General features: G+C 44.0%; 1 protein-coding gene across 1 annotated transcript in view; it reads left to right on the top strand.

Annotated features, from left to right (window-relative positions):
• Positions 1-22228, top strand: part of IFT43 (intraflagellar transport 43) — a 315828-nt gene that overhangs the window by 280321 nt on the left and 13279 nt on the right. The window contains exons 5-6 of the mRNA XM_050798880.1: positions 11472-11504; positions 12159-12205. Coding sequence (XP_050654837.1) covers positions 11472-11504; positions 12159-12205 — 80 coding nt within the window. The remainder of the gene's footprint in view (positions 1-11471; positions 11505-12158; positions 12206-22228) is intronic.

Below are 22228 nucleotides of genomic sequence, written 5' to 3'. Positions count from 1 at the left end.
TGTTGCATTGGGGATTAAGTTTCAACATCAATTTTGGAGGGGCCACAAATATTCAAACCATAGCACCCTCTGACCCTGGAGCCCATGTTCAGAACCACTGGCTTCAAGCTAGTTGTTTAAATTGGGGCCCGAGATTAGAGCTCAGCACCTATACCTTGGCTGGCCTGATTCTGAGTAATCGAGCCTGCGGTTCTTGGAGTCCTCTCTGACTTGAGGAATAGGAAGGTTGGTTTCTGAGTTCCCTCTGTTTGGAGGGTTTAGCAGGTCTAGGTAGCTATCCTCTTTCCAACTGCTTGGAGAGAAAGGAAATAAAGAAGTCATATTAAGCAGGAAGAAAACAAATGGAAATGTTAAGAGCAGGTTAACTGTTTAGGAGAGGAGTATAAAGGGGAAGTAATATTTCTATGTGCAATCCGGAAAGTTGTAGCAGGTCCGACAACAGCTAAGAAAAAGAGAGACAGACCAAGGAGGAAAATGCCTTAAATTCTTAAGTAGGAAGAGAGTTTGGGTCAACTTTGTTTTGCCTAAAAGTAATTGAAAAAGGGAAGAGGCAGGCCTGCTCACCCGCCTGCCTTCCTCCCTCTGTTCCTTCCCTCCCTACCCCCCCGCTTTTTTTTTTTTTTTTTGTCATTGCAGTTTCCAAACCTGCACACTACACTGTCTTGATTGAGATTTTTAGGGCTGGATAAACCAGTTGCAAGGAAGGGGTTGCGTGGGGGTTGTCAGAATGGAGAGCAGTATTAATGGGGAACAGATGTGGGTGGGGGCCAGGATCAAGGGGAGGCAGGGTTGGTGATCATTCACAGAGCTGGGGAGAGACCTGAGAAGCTATGGAGTCTGGCCCCTTCCATTTGGAGATGGAGAAAATGAGAACTAGGGAGGTTAAGTGACGCTGAGTTATAGAATCTCAGAGTTAGAAAGGCCCTTAAATGTCACCTTGCCCCACTGCCCAAGGTCGTACAGCTAATTAGTATAATAGAATGTGCCTCTCATTCTGCAGCCATGCCCATTCTCAAACCTTGAGCACTGCATGCATTTATCTCAAGTTCACGAAAAGGCCATGCACTATACTATTTGTGCAAGAGTGAGTCTGTTAGAATAAAATTCTCTTTACTGCTACCCTCTGGGACCCTCACAGAATTGAGATGTTGATCGTATGAAGCAGTCTTATAGAACAAAAAAACTTCCAAGGAAAAAAGTTGTGTCCCCCGAGCCAGCCAGTCTCTGCTAAGGGGGACCTGCTGCTTTGCAGAGTGAGCAGCTGAAAGCCAGGAGGGAATGATTGGAGATGCCAACCATTGGTTAAAATTCTCCGAACATAAATGATCTCCTTGTTCTCCCTTTGATGGATTTGGTCTCTCAAAAATAAAATGCATCTGTGAACATCACACCTACTTCTTTCCTTTTCTTTTGAGTCCTGTATGGAGAAGTACCCGAAAGCAATTTAAATATAGATGAAACAGGTTGGGCACACATAGGTATAAATATGCATAGGAAATGGAGGCCCCTCACATCATCTGAGTTTGTTCTGCTCTAGTGGGTCGGTCAGAGATTTTACTTTTTGACCCATGCTGCCCCCACCAGAGCTGAATACCAGAGCTACACTAGTTTCTCCAGGTTTCACAGCACCCATTGTAAAAGAGCCCACGTGTTGAAGTGGCAGGGTGCTCTTGGTTCCTATTTACCAGGGATTCACCGGGGTGGGCCCTGAGCCTCCCAGGAGGCTGCCACACATGGTCCTGTGCTCCCCCAGTGGCTCGCATGCCGGCAACCAGAGCTGAGGCACCTTCTCTTCATGTACCTCATCGCTTGGGTGAGTCTCAGTGTATTTATGGGATTTCGGGGGGACCACAGGATGTAAAAGAAGAACAGAAGCAGAGAAGATGGTGGGTTAGTTACCAGAAGGAAATCTTTACAGGTTTCCCTGTTATAGAGCAGAAAATTCTGTACAGGAAAAGTGAAAGACCCACTCCAACAATTAAACATGAATTGAAATAAAGGTTTCCAGAAGCACTGAGAAGTTTGTCCCTTGACTTGTGGTACACGGTTTCTACTTGTCTCAGTTACCACATGCCATCTCGTTTATCTCCATCCTCCATCCTAGTAGCTCTGTTTTCCCAAGATTGGTGTCTAGTCCCAAAGTTACTCTTTTCCACTAGCTTTCAGTTCCTCTGATCATGCCAATGGAAAAGTCTCCATTTACAGCCAGTCTTTCTTTAACACTTCTCTAACCCTGCTAATCTCCCCTTTTAATACAAAATAGGCCGTGGGCTCTTGGATTTTTAACAAACAGCAATGTCTAGCTAATCAAGTTTGTAGTTTTTTAAAAAGCTGTGTTGTTTTTTACAATTATTTCCCTATGGCTGGTGATGATAGCTTTCCATTGAGGATAGAGAGTTTTCTTTTTTAAAAAAAATTATTAAAACCAAGAAATCAATTTAAAGAAAATACTAAGTAGTTGCAGAAAGTACATAGCTGTAGCAAAATTGGTGAAGGTGGTACTTGGAAATGGCAGGCATTTGGGGAACACTCATACAGCAGTTCTTCGTGGCTGCTTCTCCCCACCTCCAACCCCCTTCTTTCTCCCAGTGGGAAGAGTAACAACTTCTTCCACTTAACTGCTCTGTGCTGCTTTTGTACTGCAGGATACAGGGTAAGTTGCATAATATTAGGTCATTGAGGTCTCTATATGTGGTCATAAGTAACTTGAAGGGGGAAAGCAGAGAACCCAGGGAAAATTAATTTCCAGCCCCAGAATCCCTCCTGATCCCTGATCAATGTCAGTGTATATATTTATAGAGTTGACACCAGTAATACCATCTTATTTGGTCTTAATGCTTACCCACCCAGCCCTGATGCCATTCTCATCTCCAGCCACCATCTTATCCGTATTTCAGCCGCGCCATGTCCCCTGCTGTTTTCCAAACACCTCGGCCCCTGCATGCATCTGACCTCTGTTCAAGTGGTTTCCCTCCTGCAGCTTTTCTGCCCATTGCAAGCCTCCTCATCTCTCCACTGGCAAGGCCTCCAGGAAGCCTCCCCAGATCCCCAGCTAGAATGGCTGGTTCCCTCTTTAGTGCTCCTGTGACAGTTTGCTTATACCTTCCTTACTTGTCCTAGCAAATCTGGGGCTCAGTAGAATGAGGGATTGGGAACCTCAGTTTCCAGGTCCGGCACTGCATCCACTGGCTTTGAGCCTTCATTAGATCTCTTTGAGGACTCCTGGTCTCCACTTCTTCATCTAGTAGCTGACAGTTTGGATGTGGTGGGAGTCTTCTGTTTGTTTTCTTTGTGTTTCTTTTTGTTTTGTTTTTTGTTTGTTTGTTTGTTTAAAGAGATGAGGTCTCGCTGTGTTGCTTAGGCTGGTTTTGAACTCCTGGGCTGAAGTGATTCTCCCACCTTAGCCTCTTGAGTAGCTGGGATTACAGGTGCACGCCACCGTACCCATCTGCTGGTGAGTCTTTTTGGCCTTACAGTATGTAAGTTTATGGAGGTGTTAGTGTTATTTCTGTAATGTTCTTCTCTCCCGCCGGATTGTAAAATCTTGAGCAAACGATCCCCAATTCCAAACACCTCTCACTTGTTCCTAGCAGATGATTAGTGATCCAGTGACGGTTTCCTGAATAGAAAAATGTTCATTTGAGATGCCTAAAACCTCTAGAGTTCTAAACTCTGCTGCCTTTTCTTGATAGCAGGCATATTACATTTTATATGTTCCCACAACTGTAGCTAATCAAAGCGTTTCTGTGTATTTCAACCTTTTTTCATACATTTAGTTTGAAGCAAAACAAAGCTGTCATATTTAACCTAACCAGCAGGGGGCAACCTTCTCCCAGGAATCGCATTGTGATTCACTAGGCCTTGGCAGTCTATAGACAGGACATGGGCATGAGTTTTTCTCTCTCTACCAGACATCTTAGTGATGAACTGTGCTGGCAGGAACTAAATATCATCTAGCATGACCTAAAACCTCAGAGTGCCAAAATTTGGGTGTTAGGGAACACCTGCCTGTTTTCAAAAGAAGGAAGAAAATACGGTACCTACTGGCATATAGTGGATGCTAAACACATGAGTGGCAAGAACTAGGAACTGAGGGGAAGGGGGGTGGTGACTTCAGCTTTCAGGGGAGATTTAAATGAGGAGAAATCTATTGGACAAGGAAAACTTCAGTTCATGAGAAATATCTAGCTTTTAATGCGTATTGCAGGTGTGGGGGCAGCTTAGAGCAGAGGGACCCCAATTATCCAGTGTACTGCTTGGGATTGAATGAGCAGTGTAGCCAAGATGACAATGGCAGATTTCTCCTTTCCTCACATTTGGGTTTTCACTGCAAAGGCTCATTTGGCGGTTCACACATTTATAAAGTAGAGCCTTGGTTCTGGATTTGCTGGTGACATTAGATGATCCGGGAATATTGCCTTCTCTCTCTCATGCCTTGGTAAAATTTACCTCAATGAGATTTGGAGGCAGCTGTGAGATTTTTCTTGGACATTTAAAAATAATGAGGGTAGAAAACCTTGCAAGAAAATGGCATTTTGATTTTTTCTTTCCAGAGGAGGAAATTTTAACTTGACATTTTAAAAACATAAAGTAGCTTTGGCATCAATGTAGTTGGTATCTCTTTCCTGCTCTTCCCTTGGCCAGTTTTTCTTCATGCATTTGACCCCTGGCTGCAGTTTCTTCTCTTTTGAAATGGAACCATGCAGGTGCCTTCCTATGGCTTTGGCGTTTCTCTCACCTGCAACAAGTTATAGTCAGAACCATTCATCCAAACCCTTCACATTCCTCCCCAGGTCAGAGTGATCCGTGAGGGACGGACTCGCATAGGGCCTTCCCCGGGCGCAGGCAAGGCTCCAGGTGCTTGGCACTTGGGTCTATTTTAAGCCTGTTCTGCCTTGCAGCAGGGAGGTGGGTCCAGGGTCTAGTATGTGCTGTGGATATTAAGAGACTTCAAGGACACTTCCCCCCATTTATCCCGGTTATGTCCCCTGCTAAAATAGGTTACCGGTGTCTAATTAACCACTGAACATTGTCATGCTGCATGAAGATAGCATCCTGGCTGTTCTCTGAGCCGTGGTACTTTATCTCCATTTAGATCTCTGCAGTATCCCATTAAACTCGAGAGACACATTTTAACTGAGATGATGTCTACATTAGGGCTGCCTTTTACCCTTCAGCACATAACCCATGTAGCAGCAGTTAAGGCCTCTTCTCTCTGGTGAAGAAAATCCAGGTTGTTTCATGGTCTCTTCCCCAGAAGTTCATGGGGTCCCTGCAGTTGGGGGTCATAACTACCTGCTAGTCCCACTTGATCATGATGGCCAGATCAGGCCCCCTGATGCAGCAGGGAGGAGACAGACCCCGCAGGCAGGAATAAAACTATGAGGATCCAAGATTCCGCTGTGGTCCCACGTGGCTGAAGTCACAGATGTGCCACTGGAATCCACCTTGTGCTCAGCTGCCCAAATCACACCATTGAATGTCAGTGTGGGCTCCAAAATGCCAAAGAAAGGGATTACATTTGAGCAAAAGAAATTCAAAAAGGGAGGAATATGGAAATAAAAGTGACTTAGCTAGACAGGATTTCTTTTTGCCATGATGCACACTGTTGCATTTTAAATATAACAAATCACAGAACAATGAAGCCAAAATTAACTACCAGATCATCAGGAATGACAAGGCTACAGCCGTACTATAAGTTGAAAGGATGTCCCTGTCCTGAAAATATTAGTTGGATTTGAAGCAGAGGAGCATTTCCCATGCTGTAGAAATGCCTGCATGTCTCCATGGTATAAGGGCTGGGAACTGAGCTTTGGAGTCAGACACTCTGCTTGCATTCTGGCCCTACCACTTTCTAGGTAGGTGAACTTAGGCAAGTTACTTACCTCTCTGAGCTCCTCACCTGTAAAACAGAGAGAATAAAATAAGGTACTATGATACTGAAATAAGATAATGTATACTGTATAGGATGTATGTGATTATATAATTGTATAATAGTATTATAAGTAATATAATGACAGTGGCTGGTGCCTAACAAGCTGGGTAGATGTTGACTGTTGTTGTCAGTCGTCATCCTTCTTAGGGCAGGTTTGTGGGGGAAGGGGCAGCATAAAGGAAGGGTGGGCCGGGGCCTGGAACTGGGCTTTCTTTCCCCTGAGAGTTGACAGTGGGTGTGCTGAGCCAGGCAGGAGAGGCTCAGTGTGGGTCAGAGAGAAGCTGGGATGAAGACCAGGAAGGGACTGGGTGAGTGTGGAGCTGAGAACTGGGCTTTAAATGCAGGTCACATCAGCAAGACAACCCCCTTCACCTTCACATCCTCTACCTGAGAAGCCAAGCTTCTGAGTCCTTGGCAGCTTCGTGGCTGAGCATTGTAGGCAATTTGGAAAGGGCCATCAGCCCGCTGTGATGTGGGGAGGGGGGGCTGGTGTGTCTTTCCTCCCTCACCCTGCTCCACAAGGCGGAGGTGACAGAGAACGTTTGCTGTCACTGTCCCGGGTTAAAACTTCATTCTGCGAAATGGCCAAAGCAATCAGTGAGTGATGGAGTAGCTCTTAAAAAGAAACCTGGCATTTAATTAACTTTCCAAAGTGCTGGTTCAGCAACCTCTGTGTATTACATTTTGAATATTGAACAAGCATCTCTAATCGGATCTAGATTGCTCTGGGCCTGGTGTGGTGGAGAACATCTGCTTAGTTTTCATGAACACCACAGACTCAGGCGTGAATTTCGGGATCACTCAGGAACAGAGACTTCACCTAGTGGACCATTCAGGCCCCTTGCTATTTCTTCCTCCTCGCATCCTTTAGGTCAAGTCCACGTTCATTAACACTTCTGTTAGAAGAAAGTAGGCAACTCAGGAGGAGAAGGCAAATAAGTTTCAGTTTTGCTGCTTAGCAACTGGAGTATTCAGCTGAATGTCTCAAGGCTTAGGGCAAGGAGTCTCATCTACGTGACTAGGTCCCATTTCTAGAAGTTACTACCTCAGAGGGATGAGGAGTAAGCCCAGCCCATGTACACTGAAAAAGCTTCCGGGGGTGAGTCTTGCGCACCACTGTTGAAGAACGACTAATTTAAAAGATTCTCTCCAGCTTCCAATTCGCTGTCTATACCATATCGTGCCTTCCATTAGGAGAGAAAATCAAGAAGGGACCGTCTACACAGTAAATCCAAGCAGATGTCTGGGTGCCTTAGGGATATTAGATAATCAACTGGTATCTTCCTTTGAAAAGGCTTGAGGCAAAGTGTTTGGAATCTAGGGTGAAAGTCGGGAGACATGGATTCTAGTTTCAGCCTCATCACTAACTAGCTCTGTGATTTGGGTGAAGCCCACAGCCGCAGCGCCCAGCGTCCCTCTCTGTGTTTAAAATTGTTCTGCTGAAACCTGCTTTTCCTATTCTCCAGAACTCAGCCGAGGTAGTGTTTGTAGATGTGAATGTCTCTGAAGAGGATTGAAAAGTGCTCTGTGTGAGGTGATCCTGCTGGAATTATGATTTGCCAGGTTCCCCAAATTTCTAATAGCCACTTTTGGGGGAAAAGGCATGGGGGCCCTGAGTGCAGAAATAAACCGGCAGCCCAAGGCTATGCTGATCTCAGCTCTGCAGACAGCCTGCCAGGGGGCTGGGACCAGGCCACACAAGCCTCATCGACAGCCTCAGTTTCCTCAGAAGTTGGGAATGAATTGTCTGTGAAGAGGTGCTCCAGAACCCATAATTCTTTACCTCAGCCTCTGTCCCCACACAGTCTGGGAGGCAGAACTTCCATATCAGATTCTTCTCTGATTACCTACCCTGTGGACTGTGGTAGACTACTGTGTTTTAGGTTCTTGTTTGTTTGCTTGCTTGTTTGTTTTTAACCTGTCACCAGTAGTTTAAAAATACACTCAGGGCTGAGCACAGTGGCCCATGCCTGAATCCCAGTGCTTTGGGAGGCAAAAGCAGGAGAATTGCTTGAGGTCAGGAGTTTAAGAACAACCTGGACAACATAGTGAGACCCTGTTTCTACAAAAAAATAGAAAAAAAAAATTAGCCAGGGACAGTGGCACGCACTTGTAGAGGTGGGAAGGATAACATGAGCCCAGGAGTTTGAGGCTGCAGTGAGCCATGATCCCAACACTGCACTCCACTCTGGGCCACAGAACGAGACCCTGTCTCTAAAAAAAAAAAAAAAGTAAATTAATTAAAAATATACTTCATGATTGGGTATGGGTACACATAAAACAGGAAACAAAACGTTTATATAATACCTATCCTTACTATTTTCAGCACACTGCGTTTTCTGTGCTATTAAAAAAGAAAGATGAAAGAAAAATTTTAAAAGGAAAGGAATGCTGGTGGTGAGCCACAAAACTGGTTTCATGGCTCAGTAGTGGGTCATGACCTGAAGTTTAAAAAACATGGTGCTAGATTCTGTGTCTTTTGCTGGGCTGCTTGTCGCTACACTACCCTGAGGTGCCTTTGAGGACCAGGCAGATAAAGTAAATCTGTGAAGTGGGGTTTTATTTCAGAATGGCACCTTCAGTCATATTCCTGAGATACATACACAAATTATTTGCATATTCGCATTTCTATAAAGAAATATACTCTGCCAGTTTTCCTAAAACACGCTCCCCACTTTGTCTTTTTGCCTCCTCACATTTGATAGCTGCATAGCTACAGGACGCACTTTGCCAGCCTCCTCACTCCTATTGGAAAACCAGCAGCGCAGATGACGTAATTGAGGACTAGTTCTGGACCCCCAGTGTTTGGGAGCAATGCGGGGTCGGGGGAGCTCAGGTTCATCCACTGCACGTCCAGTATTGCCAGGCCGAAAAGTTAAACTAAAAAGTTAGAGTTTAGAAATTTGGATTTGTATACAAAATTTCCCCATTTTGGCAATGAATTTACATTAAAACAGAACAAAACAAAAAATAAACAGACAGCAGTATGGTTTAGACCAAACTCATCTGCAGGCTAGGTAAGGCTGGGAAGTGGCCAATGTTCCGTCTGTGACCCAGATCAGAGGCAGGGTGCACCATCCCACTCAGTGCGCTCCCAGAACCTGTTATTTCTGGCAGAGAGTGAGAGAGAGAGAGAGAGAGAATGAGAGAGAAGACGCCACCTGAGGGCATCCCTGCTGCCCGTCCTTGAGGACTCCATTTGATTTTTCTCCTTCCTCTGTCGGGAGAGTCCTTGGGCTCCCCCTAGAGCGAGAGAGAGCAGGATGTGGGCTCAGCAGCAATTAAGCTGAATATTAAACTCATCCCCCTTTTGGATGTTGAGTGGATAAATGGCAATTATTCAGCCTCCCCCCAAAGATTAGCATTATCATTATTGTTTCCTTCAGACAGAATCGCGGCTGGTTTTGCCACTGCACATTGTGTAGGGAAGGAATGATTCGGTCATAACTCCTGAGGGTAATTGGAGACGAATATGTCTTATGTACACAACAAAGGCGCCAGCCTTTCTTTATAGCCTCTTTAATCCAAGGATTCTTCTCTTATCCCTGTTTTCATCCAAGCACGTCTACCCTTGGTGACATTAGCTGTGTCATTCGGACAGTGGGGGTATAGAGTTTAACTTCATGAGGACAATTAGAGGCATTGGTCCTCGGGAACGGCGTTAACTAGGAAGACAGCTTCTATCCTCCCACACAGACAGAAGGTGGCTTTGGTGGCTACTGGGTGCTCTTCCTTTAGGATTCCATTGACTTAGAACAGACGTTGGAAGCCTATAGCCTCCAGCAACACCAGGCTGGGGATGCCCTGGGCACCCTGCAGTGGTTTCCCCATGGTGCCTCCCACTACCCATTCTGTTCCCCCCTGCCCTCCTAACCCTCATTGCTGAGTCTCCTTTATCTCTCTTTAAGGGTCAGAAACTGCAGCCTGGGAGATTCCCTTAGAGTTGTTATACCCTGTTCTTCCAGCTTGACCTACCCATTCTGCCACCTCACTTCAGCCGTCATTCTTTCTTTTTAAAAATAGTACAGTTGATAGAGTAAATTCCATGGAAAGCAGTCTATTTAAACTTTGACTGACTTTTAAAAATCATTTTTAATTTTTTAATTTTATATTATTAATTTTTTTTTTTTTTTTTTGAGACGGAGTCTCACTCTGTCACCAGGCTGGAGTGAAATGGAGCGATCTTGGCTCACCACAATCTCCACCTTCCGTGTTCAAGTGATTCTCCTGCCTCAGCCTCCTGAGTAGCTGGGATTACAGGTGCCCACCACCATACCCAGCTAATTTTTGTATTTTTAGTAGAGATGGGGTTTCACCATGTTGACCAGGCTGGTCTCGAACTCCTGACCTCAAATGATCCACCTGCTTTGGCCTCCCAAAGTATTAGGATTACAGGCATGAGCCATTGTGCCTGGCTGAAATTTTTATTTTTTAATTGACCAAAAAAAAAAAAAAAAATGAATGTAGAATTCTGCTTTTGGCAGGGGGAGTTATTTGCGTTTTGCAGGAATTGCTGATTGGCTCCAAGAAACCAGTTCTTGCTGGCGAGGCTGGTGGCCCACCCTGTCAAGGTCTACATCCTGCCTCCAGGCCATTTGCCATCCTTTGCTGTTGCTCATCATGGTGCTAGATTTCTGACTTAAAATAACTCATTTAAAACAAACAAACAAAAAATCCACAATAACAGAATTGTGGAAGTTTTCAGACATACCAAAATGTAATCGCCATGTACCCAATGTTCAACTTTAATAATCATCAACATTTCGCCAGTCTTATTAGAAAACCTCAGATCAGTGTTTCTCAGAGTGTGAGTAGTGACACACTTAGATTAGAATTTTAAAATGCATATTCCTGGGCTCCCCCCAACCCACCCAGACCAGCTGATTCAGAACTCTCCCTGCCAGGCCCACCAATCTGCATATCTAACAGGCTCGGTGGATGGTTCTTATGCACACTGACATGTGAGAACCATGTGAGAACATGTGAGAACCGTAGGTATGTGTGTGTCAGCTAGGCCCTGGCACTACTCACCCACCATCACACAGAAGGTCCTCTCGTCCTTCGTGTGAAGGGCACAGAAAAGCAGTTCTGAAGCCTGAAGCCTGAACTGCGAGGCAAGGGCATCCCTTTTTGCTCATTGGAAGCTGCAAGTGCTGACAGCTAATAGCACCAAATAAGACCCAGGGTCTCAGTCCTAAGAAAGCACTCTATAAACCAGTCAGTTTATTGCTGAAAGAAAAGAGGGCACTGAATCATCTGTATCTATTTGAATTTTAAGCCACTCGCTCAACCTGCACTTAAACTCTCAGCAATTCAATTTGGAGTGAGGCTGATATAAAGCTGTAAGAAGGCACTACAGCATCTTTGGTTCTCTCATGCTGGCTGTGGGGCTTGTCTCTAAAGAGAACTGCAGACAGATAAAGCACTTGAGATATACTAATTTTCGTCCACTTTTGAAACCTTCCTCAAGATACTACCCTGGTGCATCAGACTAGTGGGCTCTTAAAAACCTTGTCTTTTTTTTTTTTTTTTTCAGGTTTAGGAGGAAGGCTTCTGAAGAAATAGAAGAGTACGTTTCCAGTATTCTTATTCTTATGGCATCCTGTGTTAATCTTGGTCAACAGTGTGGTCTTGGTGGCCATGACTTGTTCCACCTATGTTGAACACAGTGTTAGAAGTCTGGGGCTAGAGTTATTTTTGCCTGCTGAATCCAAGGTTTGGTTAATTCCGCTTCCTCAACTGAAGGTCTGGACCCTTTCATTGATGCCCATGTCCTATCTCCCACTGTGTGGTTTTTAGAATTATACGTCCAGGTATCAGGGTACTGGCCCATGCCTTCTGCATTATTGATATAGATGGGCAGAAGCAATACCAGCTTCTAAGCCTTGCCTTCTCATAAGACTTATATCAGAAACGAAGGAAGTTTTCTAGATAAAGGTGGCTGTGAAGGCAGCGCCCCCAGTTTCCCACTGCTGGGGATGGAAGGAGCATTCATGTCATAGCGTTTGTGATGCTGTCCTCTGGAATAGTGCATTGCACAGCCTGCGCAGCCACACACGGCACACCCAGTGGCCTAATTAGGTTTGACCAAGTTGACAGAGAAAAGCAGGTCCAGGGACATTTTCATCTAGGAGAAAGAAAGGATACAATCAACATTTGGGATGTTCCTTTCTGTGTTTGAAACTCATTTTCTGCTCTCCTTTTCTTCTTTTTTGGGGGGCAGTTTTCGCCTCAGACCGCAGAGCCTGAATGGATCAGATTATGGAGGAGGTAAGAGGCCCTTGAAGGAAGTCAAAAGGTCTTCTAGAGAGGCCCCAGAACATTTCCTGAGCTACAGCTGAGGCACTGTTGACTGCAGCATTCCTGAAGACATTTGCAGTGGTCTCCTGACGCACGCTGACACACATCTCCATGCCTTGTTGAATGCTGCCGCCTCTACCCGGAGTATCTCTCCCTTCTTTATCTGCTAACCCTGCTTATCCTTCCAAAGGTCAGCCAAAGCATCACCTCCCGTGAAACGTCTTCTCTTCCCATCCCACTCCCTCTCTGACCGGATGTTCTTTCTCCATGCTCCTCTAACCTCCTTGGCAAACCAACATTGTAATTACATGGCTAATACTTACTAGGTGTTGACCATATGCCAAGCGCTGTCCTGCCAGTTTACACATGTTAAAGCATTTTCTCTCACCACAACCCCATAGTACTACTATTATCCGCATTTTACAGTTATGGAAACCAAGGCATGGAGAGGTTAAGTAAGTTGCCCAGAGTTGCTAAGTGAGTAGAGCCAGGATTTGAGTACAGTTAGGAGGTATTGTGCTTTAACTCTTTGTTGCCTTGATTGTTTTCCCACCAGACCTCTAAGCTTCTTGATGCAGATAACACATGTTCTTTATCTTTGCACCTCCAGTAGTTAGTTAATGACTAGCTATATAAATGCAGGGAAAACAGCACTAAAAAGGCAAGTAGCTGTGGCACAGTGGAAGCCTGTGTTCAAATATCAGGAGAAAAGATGAGGTTTGTGTGTGTCTCTAAAATGAAACCTTCTAGGGAGGAGATTATGCAGGGGATCCAAATTATTATTATTATTATTGTTATTATTATTATTATTTTTTGAGACAGAGTCTCGCTCTGTTGCCAGGCTGGAGTGCAGTGGTGCAATCTTGGCTCACTGCAACCTCCGCCTCCCAGGTTCAAGCGATTCTTCTGCTTCAGCCTCCTGAGTAACTGGGGTTGCAGGTGCATGCCACCACCCCCAGCTAATTTTTTGTATTTTTAGTAGAGATGGGGTTTCACCATGTTGGCCAGGCTGGTCTCTAACACCTGACCTCAAGTGATCCTCCCACGTCGGCCTCCCAAAGTGCTGGGATTACAGCCATGAGCCACAGCACCCGGCCCCAAATTGTCAAAGCCTTTTTTTTTAGACACACTTATTTATAATTTTCACACTCCTTGTTTGTTTGTGTAGATCCTAGTTTCTATCTGGTATCAGTTTCCTTCAGCCTGAAAAACTTTATCATTATTTTGTAGAACAGGTCATCTGGCAAGAAATTCTGTCTGCATTATTTGTCTGAAAATGTCATCCTCAACTTTTTACCAGACATGGAATTCTAGGCTGACAATTTTTTTTTTTTAGCTTTTTAAATAGTTATTTTATTGTCTTTGGCTTTCTTTGTTCCCTCCTTCCCTTCCTTCCTTCCTTCTTTCCTTTTCCTCCTCTCCCCTCCCCTCCCCTCTGTTTTCTTTCTTTTTTTTTGAGACAGGATCTCACTCCATCATCCAGGCTGGAGTGCAGTGCTACGATTTTGGCCCACTGCAACCTCCACCTCCCGTGTTTAAGTAATTCTCCTGCCTCAGCCTCCTGAGTAGCTGGGACTACAGTTGTGCACCACCACACCCGGCTAATTTTTGTATTTTTAGTAGAGACAGAGTTTCACCATGTTGGCCAGTCTGGTCTCAAGCTCCTGACCTCAAGTGATCCACCCGCCTGTAATAGGCGTGAGCCACCTCGCCTGGCCTACATCGTTTCTGATGAGAAGACAGTTGTTATTCTTATCTTTGTTCCCCTGTATGTAATATATCTTTCCCCCATCTGCTTTTAAGATTTCTTCTCCTTTATCAGTTATTTTCAGCAATTTGGTCATGATGTGCCTTGGTGTGGTTTTCTTTGTGTTTATCCTACTTGAACGTCTTGAGTCTGTGGATTTATGGTTTTCATCAGATTCAGAAAATGTTAGCCAATATTTCTTTAAATATATACTTCTTCCCTCCTACTCCTTCTAATTACGAGTTTGCATGTCCACACAATTGTCTCCACAGGTCACTGAGGCTTGGTGTTTTTTATTTTCAGTCTACTTTTTTCCTCAGTGCTTCAGCTTGGATCGTTTCTATTGCTATGTAACTGGTCTTCTCCTCTACAGTGTCTGGTCTGCTGTTAAGCCTATCTAGTGAATTGTTATTTCACCTATTTTTTTCAGTTCTAGAAGCTCCATTTGGTCCCCTTTTATGTGTCTTCCATTAATCTTCTCATTCTGTGTACATTTTCTTTCATCCTTGATAGTAACATTTATATAGACTGAGTATCCCTTAATCCAAAATGCTTAAGACCAGAAGTGTTTCGGATTTCAGATTTTTTTCAGATTATGGCATATTTGCATTATGCTTATCTAGTTGAGCATCCCAAATTCCAAAATCCAAAATCTGAAATGCTCCAGTGTACATTTCCTTTGGGCATCATGTCAGTGCTCAAAAAGTTTTGGATTTTAGAGCATTTTAGATTCTCAGATTAGGGATACTCAGCCTGTACTAGCTCTTTCATGTTCTTTTGCTGCTAATTCCATATATCTGTCTTTTCTGAGCCTGTTTCTATAACTGATTTTTCTTCTGGTTACAAGTCATATTTTTCTGCTTCTTTACATGATTCATAGGTTTTGATTGGATGCTGGACATTGTGAATATCATTATGTTGAGACTCAATCTTGTCTTCCTTTCAAGACTGACATACAGACACTCTTCAACTTACAGTCTGGATAAACCCATTGTGAGTTGAAAATATTGTAACATAAATCAAAATATCATAATCCATAATCCCCTCTCAAGTCAAGGACCACACTGAACATGTGTTGCTTTTGCACCATCATAAAGTTGAAAATGCATTAAGTCAGTCAGATGCGGTGGTTCATGCCTGTAATCCCAGCACTTTGGGAGGCCGAGGCGGGTGGATCACCCGGGGTCAGGAGTTCGAGGCCAGCCTGCCCAACATGGCGAAACCCCATTGCTACTAAAATTAGCTGGGGGTGGTGGCGGGCACCTGTAATCCCAGCTACTCGGGAGGCTGAGACAGGAAAATCACTTGAACCTGGGAGGTGGAGGTTGCAGTGAGGCAGAGGCTGCACTCCAGCCTTGGCAACAGAGTGAGACCCCATCTCAAAAAATAAAAATAAAAAAAAAAAAAGAAAGAAAATGCATTAAGTCAAACCATTGTAAATTGTGGAACATCTATATTTGTTTTGGTAAGCAGTTAATGTATTTTCTTAAATCAATTTGAGCATTTTGAGAATTGTTTCGAAGCTTCATTAGGGCAGGTCTAGAGTTAGCCCTAAACACTGATGCCTGGTTGTTCAATAAGATCTCTGTACTCTAGCTGAGTGGAGCTGAGCCTCCTCCAGTTCTGTATAAGTGCTGGAGATTGTTCAGCTCAACCTTTTCAGTAGTAATTGAAATATCATAATGCAACCTGCGGCCATACCACCCTGAATGCGCCAGATCTCGTCTGAAATATCATAATGCGTAACCCCCTCTAAGTCGAGGTTGTGCTCAAGTCTGCTCAGGCTTGTGGAGTTTCACCTTACAGAGACACAGCTTAGTATCCAGTCGGTCTGGACTTCTGGAGCTTTTCCTCTCCATAGCTCCCCAGTCTTTCAGACTTTGCTTCTAAAATTCCAGCCACTTAAGCCCCACTAAACTTCAGTCTCCCTTCAACTCCATGAGACCTTCATGCTACGTGTGGGGCTTCCCCACACTGTGCCAAAGTCCAGGAATGACTTCTAGTGAACTAGGGCTTACTTCATCTGTTTTCCTGCTCTCAGGAATCAGAGTCTTAGGCTGCTTATTAGCCAGTGTCTGGAAACAGTAGTACCATGTATTTTTCCTCCAATTTTCTAGTTGTTTGTGGCAAAAGGGCAAGTCTGGTACCACATACTCTCTCATGGTTGGAAATGGAGTCTTAAAGCCTTTTTTTTTGGAACACCTTTGTATGTGACTGCATACAAAGAGAATTCAGTCTGTAAAACTTAGGTAATTGTCTGATAATCACAAGACTAGGGAAAGGATCAAAAAGAACATCTATGAAATATTCTTGGATGGTGGCTAAAATGTATAATCCCAGGCCGTGCACTAATCAGAAGCTAGAGCTGGGGAATCTGCATGAATTTAAGTAAGCTCCCCAGATGAATATTTGACAACTCTGTAGGGACTGAGGACCAGCGAGGGCAGGAGTCCTGTGAAAAAGTACTTCTGCCTCATCTCATTCCGAGCAGGGATTGGGGGGTGGTGAAGGTGGAAGAGTCGTTATTAGAGGTCAGAACACTCCACGCTCTAAGATTTAGTAAGACCATACTCTCATTGTTCTCCAGCCTTTTTCTTTGCTTTCCAGTATCTCTTCATGACAGATCGTCCTCCTTAGCACTACCTACTAACTTCCTTTTAGACTTCTCCACCCACTAATAATTCTCAATGACTATATTAAATATGAGATCTTGCATTTCTGTTCTCAGAGTCTGTTTTCCCAGATATGTACCTAAGATGTCTTTTGCCAGTACTAAATTGTCAGCTCAGAGATTGGTGGCTGCTGGCCACACTTGCGATCTGTCTGTCCTTGCAGACTGCTTCTTCAGCCATTGGTTACATAGGACAGTAAGGTGACCATCCAAGAGGATATACCCAAGGACGGAAGGAGGCAGAGTGTCTGCCAGACATGAGCAAAGCCGGTAGGTGGTGAAGGAGCAGTGTGCATGGAAATTGTAATGATAGAGCAACGATTCTAGAGCCTTTGGTTTGAACCGGCATGAGGGAGAGTGGTAATGAAGGCTTGGTTTGAACCGGCATGAGGAAGAGTGGTAATGAAGGCTGGTTATTTGTAGTGTGGGGATCTGGCCCGTCTTAAAGGTGTGTAGAAGTGAGTATAGGGCAAGTTGTTTCCTGCAGGACGTCGTCTTTAGACAGTTTCAGTCCCCAGTTGCTCATGTTTTGTATTTGTTCAAAGCACCAAGAGACTTGTGTTTTAAGTAAGAAAGCATTAAACTCAGGAAAAAGGATTTTAGAGTTCTTTGGCAGAAACTTCTAAATGGAAACACAAGAAAACAAATTGATAATCTATAGAATTATCTGGACTTGTACTCTTCTGCAGGCTTTTCTCCACCCTACCTTGAACCTGTTCCCAACTCCCTTGAAAGGACTTCTGAAATTCTACTTTCTCTACTTTTTTCATCATGGAAATACTAAATTTCAAGGAGTAACTGCTAAATGTTATAGCAGAATCCTCTGAGCGCTAAAGTTTACACCTGTTATAAATACACGGAATTAGAAGGTTGTATTGGCCGCCATTGGGGCATCATCACTTTAGGATCAAGTTGTTGCACCTTTAAGGAACTCTAGGACATCTTGTCCAGACCTGTTCTTTGTCATGTTAAGAAAATGAAGTGTAGAGATTATCATATAAAATAACAGGACTCAGAGAGAGAAACTCTGGTCCTCTGACTTCCAGGACACTCTGCTGTCATGCCCCAGTGTCCACCAACATCACCGTCATCATCATTTACTACCAAACACTTACCATATGCCAGCTACATTTTCTCCTTAAAACAAATCAGTAGGAAAGTTTTGAAAAATCAACTTTACTAAGGCATGATTTATATACAATAAACAATATCCTTATTAAAGTGTACCATTTAGGTTTTCACGGATGTATATACCTGTGAAACCCCTGCCACAAGATAGAACATTCCCATCCCCTAGAAGTTCCTCCATGTGCCTTCCAGTCCATCCTTCCTCTCTCTCCCTTGGCCTCAGACAACTACTGATGTGTTGTTCATGCTATAGAGTAGCTTGCAGTTTCTAGAATTTTATATAAATGGAAGCATAAATATTTACTCTTTTGCATCTGGCTTTTTTTTTCACTCGGTGTAATGATTTTGAGATTCATCTAAGCTGTTGCATACATCATTAACCTATGTATTTTCATTGCTGAATAGTATTCCATTGTATGGACATACCACAGTATGTTCGGTTGTTGATAGGCATTTAGATTATTTACTATCCCCATTTTATTTATTATTTATTTTAAAACATTTTAAGAGATGGGATCTATGTTGCCCAGGCTGGCCTCAAACTCCTGGGCTCAAGCAGTCCTCCCACCTCAGTTTCCCACAGTGCTGGACTACAGGCATATGCCACTGTGCCCAGCTCATTAACCCCATTTTAAAGCAGACTAAGGGAAAGAAAGGAAACCTTACCTAAGGTCACACAACTAATAAATGGCAGCACCATGGTTTGAATATGGATCTTGACCTCAGGGCCCTTGTTCTTAGCCTACAGGCTCTAACAAATGGTACAACTCTCAGATACACTGGCGTCTCCTTCCACAGGTAGGTATATTAATGTCAGCTTCCAGATTTGTAATATAGAGTGCCTAGAATGATTGATGGGCTGCTTAATAAAATTTCATTAAGGAAAGAAAGAAGAAAGATACCTATTTTGAAGAATACCTCTAGTGTTTTTTCCTCCTTCATAAACTTGATATGTGAAATTTGCAATTTGGCCTTTATTTTGGCCCTGGAGGTTTGAAGCATGAAACCCTTTCTTGTCAGAGAGCACTCCTGCTTTTACCCTCCAGGAGGGATGCCTCTTCTCCAACATAAATCTGTTTTCCATGCAGTTATGCTTGAGTCCTTTAATGGAAAATCAGTTCATATGTTACACTTCACACTTGACTTAGTCCATTTCACTGTATATGAATGTTTAGAATCCATTATGCAGTAGAAATCATATGTTACATATAACTAGTTTCTAGAATTATCTTTGCTCAGAGAATTACTTGGTTGGCTAGTGAAGGCTGCTCCTTTGAACTTAGAATATCCAGTGGGTGGGAAAACTCCGGAATGATTTCCCTGAATCATCCATGGACGTCCATTCAGCAATGACATTAAGCAGATCTTTGGGCACCTGTAAGGAAACATAGTGGTTCCTAATAAAATCACATCCAGGCTCTTTGAGGTGGTCTGTGCAAGGAACGCTATCACTTAGGAAGGGGCTGATCACTTTCTTACACTTGTAGGGACACGTGATTGGTGACCAGTTCCAAAGGATGAGGTGTAAATATTAGAGAATAGACATGAGGATCCAAGGTCAGGGCCCCTTCCCAGTAGACAGTCTCCTTTCACCACCAGCCTTGGAGATTAGATTTTATTGAGGAAAGCCAGCAGCTTGTCATCAAATGCCTCCTGTGGCCTGTATTGCTCTAGATGCAAGAGTTAATGATGAATGAGACAGTCCTTGCCCTTCAGGAGCTTCTGATCCAGTAAGGAAATGCCATTCCTTCTCTTCCTTTCAGTCTTTTATAGATAACTTTCAGGAGACATGTCTCTCTCTATGTATATTTCTCAACATTCAGCCTCCCTTGCTTCATCCATGGTAGGTGTTGCTTATTCTTTCCTTGGGAAGATGCACGCTCTCTTCCAGACCTCTGATGCCTAGGGATGGAAGACAAGCATTTTCTCCATCCATTCATGCTTTAGCCTTTCTAAAAGAGAGAAGAGAAAAATAGAAGAGAGGCCAGGTACAGTGGCTCACACCTGTAATCTCAGCACTTTGGGAGGCTGAGGTGGGTGGATCACCTGAGGTCAGGAGTTTGAGACCAACCTGGCCAACATGGTGAAATCTTGTCTCTACTAAAAATTTAAAAAATTAGTCTTGTGTGGTGGTGCACACCTGTAATCCAAGCTACTCGGGAGGCTGAGGCAGGAAAATCACTTGAACCCGGGAGGTGGAGGTTGCAGTGAGCCGAGGTTACACTACTGCACTCACCACTGCAGAGACAGTGGTGACAGAGTGAGCCTGGGAGACAGAGTGAGACTCCGTCTCAAAAAAAAAAAAAAGAAGAAAAAAGGAGCTTTGAAGATTATGTGTGTTTTCGGAATGAGGAATGAGAAATGGAGAGTGAGTGACATCAGAGGTGGCTTTGGGATCTATTGCTTAACAAGAATGTACTACATGGGGACTATTTGCAAACCATGACCAGGCTACCAGCTCAGACTCCGCTAGAAGCCAGGCAAATAATGTAAACCCGTGAAACAGAAAAGTGTAAAATAAAGGATGGTGGGGCCTGTAGTGAACCCAGAGAGGAGATGGCTGGTATAGCTTAAAAGTTTTTGATTTCATGTTTTTAAAAATGACAGAAATAATTTTTAAAAACACTTTGTAAACAGAACAAAATGTATCTGCAAGTTGGATTAGACCTTTAGGAGCTGATTTGCAAATCCTTCACCAGACCTTGTGAGGTCACTGCTCTGAAGGAGCACAAAACTTTGTTGGGGGGACAAGGCATAAAAGGTAAACGGCACTGCGAAAGTTCCATAGCTAAGACAACAGGTGAGTGGGTAGGAAAGGCAGCAAATGGTCATTCCTGTGTTCGTGGTTTACATTACTAATGGCCATGAGTTCAGAAGAGCAACTGGTCCCTGAGGGCTGAGAGCACTTCAGGAGAAAGGAAGAGTGTGTGCTGGGTCCTGAAGGATGGATAAGAGTTGACTAGCTAGGCCGGTACCGTGGCTCATGCCTGTAATCCCAGCACTTTAGGAGGCCGAGACGGGCAGATCACGAGGTCAGGAGATCGAGACCATCCTGGTTAACGTGGTGAAACCCCATCTCTACTAAAAATACAAAAAAAATTAGCCTGGCATGACGGGTGCCTGTAGTCCCAGCTACTCGAGAGGCTGAGGGAGGGGAATGGCGTGAACCTGGGGGTTGGAGCTTGCAGTGAGCCGAGATCATGGCACTGCATTCCAGCCTGGGCAACAGAGCGAGACTTGTCTCAAAAAAAAAAAAAAAAAAGAAAAGAAAAGAAAAGAAAGAGTTGACCAGCTAGAGAAGAATGCAAAAGGCCTTCCAAGGAAAGATGTCTGGCGTAAGAGACTCCACATGGAGAACGAATGAGGAATTCATAGTACCCAGAAGAGAAGCTGATTCTGCAGAGATAGGTTTTGATTCTGGTCCTTTCCCAACTATAGATACTCATCCTTCCCACATAGACTGCCTTTGATTAAGTTATGAAGATTGCCACTCACCTGATTTGCTGATTCTAGGTGGAATTACCCATAACTATAGCTGACACAATGCTTCAGGGAAGGGGGGATTCATGATTCAGGAGAATAGCTAGAGAATGATGGACAGCCAGAGTCCCAAATGATCTCACGGTCCCCAAATTGTAGGATGGCAAAACTGCTCTGTCTTATTGAGATGACCATCCTTCTGTGGCATAATCATCCATTCTTGCTCTTGGAATCAAGTTTACCAGCTTGCCCTAAGTCCTTTAGACTTCTTCTGTCATGGAAAGTTGTATGGTGTTAGAGAAAGAACATCAGACCTGGAGTAGGCTTGAACTCAGTCTCTACAAGTGACTTTGGGCAAGTCATGAGTTCATTTATTTATTCGTTCATTTACAACCCCTTGTTGAATATTTCTGAGTGTGATTGTGATGCATGGGGCTAAGCATGGGGATGCGATGATGATCCGAACTTCATTGTCCTTGCCCTCATCCAGTTTACAATCTATTCAGGAAAACAGGGCTTAAACAAATAGTCACACAGCAAAATAAGAAAGGACAAACTGCAACTGAGTCCCCTGAAGAACGAGTGCACTAGGTGCTGTAAGAGAAATACCTGAGACTGGGCAATTTGTAAAGAAAAAGATGCTCAACTGGCTCATGGTTCTGCAGGCTGTACAGGAAGCACAGCACCATCTGCTTCTGGGGAGCCCTCAGGAAGCTTCCACTCACGGCAGAAGGCAAAGGGGGAGCAGGCACGTCATGTGGCGAAAGCAGGAGCAAGAGAGAGAGGGCGGGGAGGCGCCACATACTTTTAAACAACCATAACTCGTTCACTGTCTCGAGGACAGCACCAAGGGAGTGGAGACTTGATTTGGACTGGGGGATGAGGGAAAGCCACTCTGGAGAAATGACTTTTAAACTTCAACTTGAGGGCAGAGTAGAGTTGTCAGAAATGGAGGGTGTGAAGTCAG

This window comes from Macaca thibetana, chromosome 7 (genome assembly GCF_024542745.1).
Source record: "Macaca thibetana thibetana isolate TM-01 chromosome 7, ASM2454274v1, whole genome shotgun sequence".
Taxonomy (NCBI): Eukaryota; Metazoa; Chordata; class Mammalia; order Primates; family Cercopithecidae; genus Macaca; species Macaca thibetana.
Note: the sequence above shows the minus strand (reverse complement) of the source record. Positions and strands in the feature narration are given on the sequence as shown.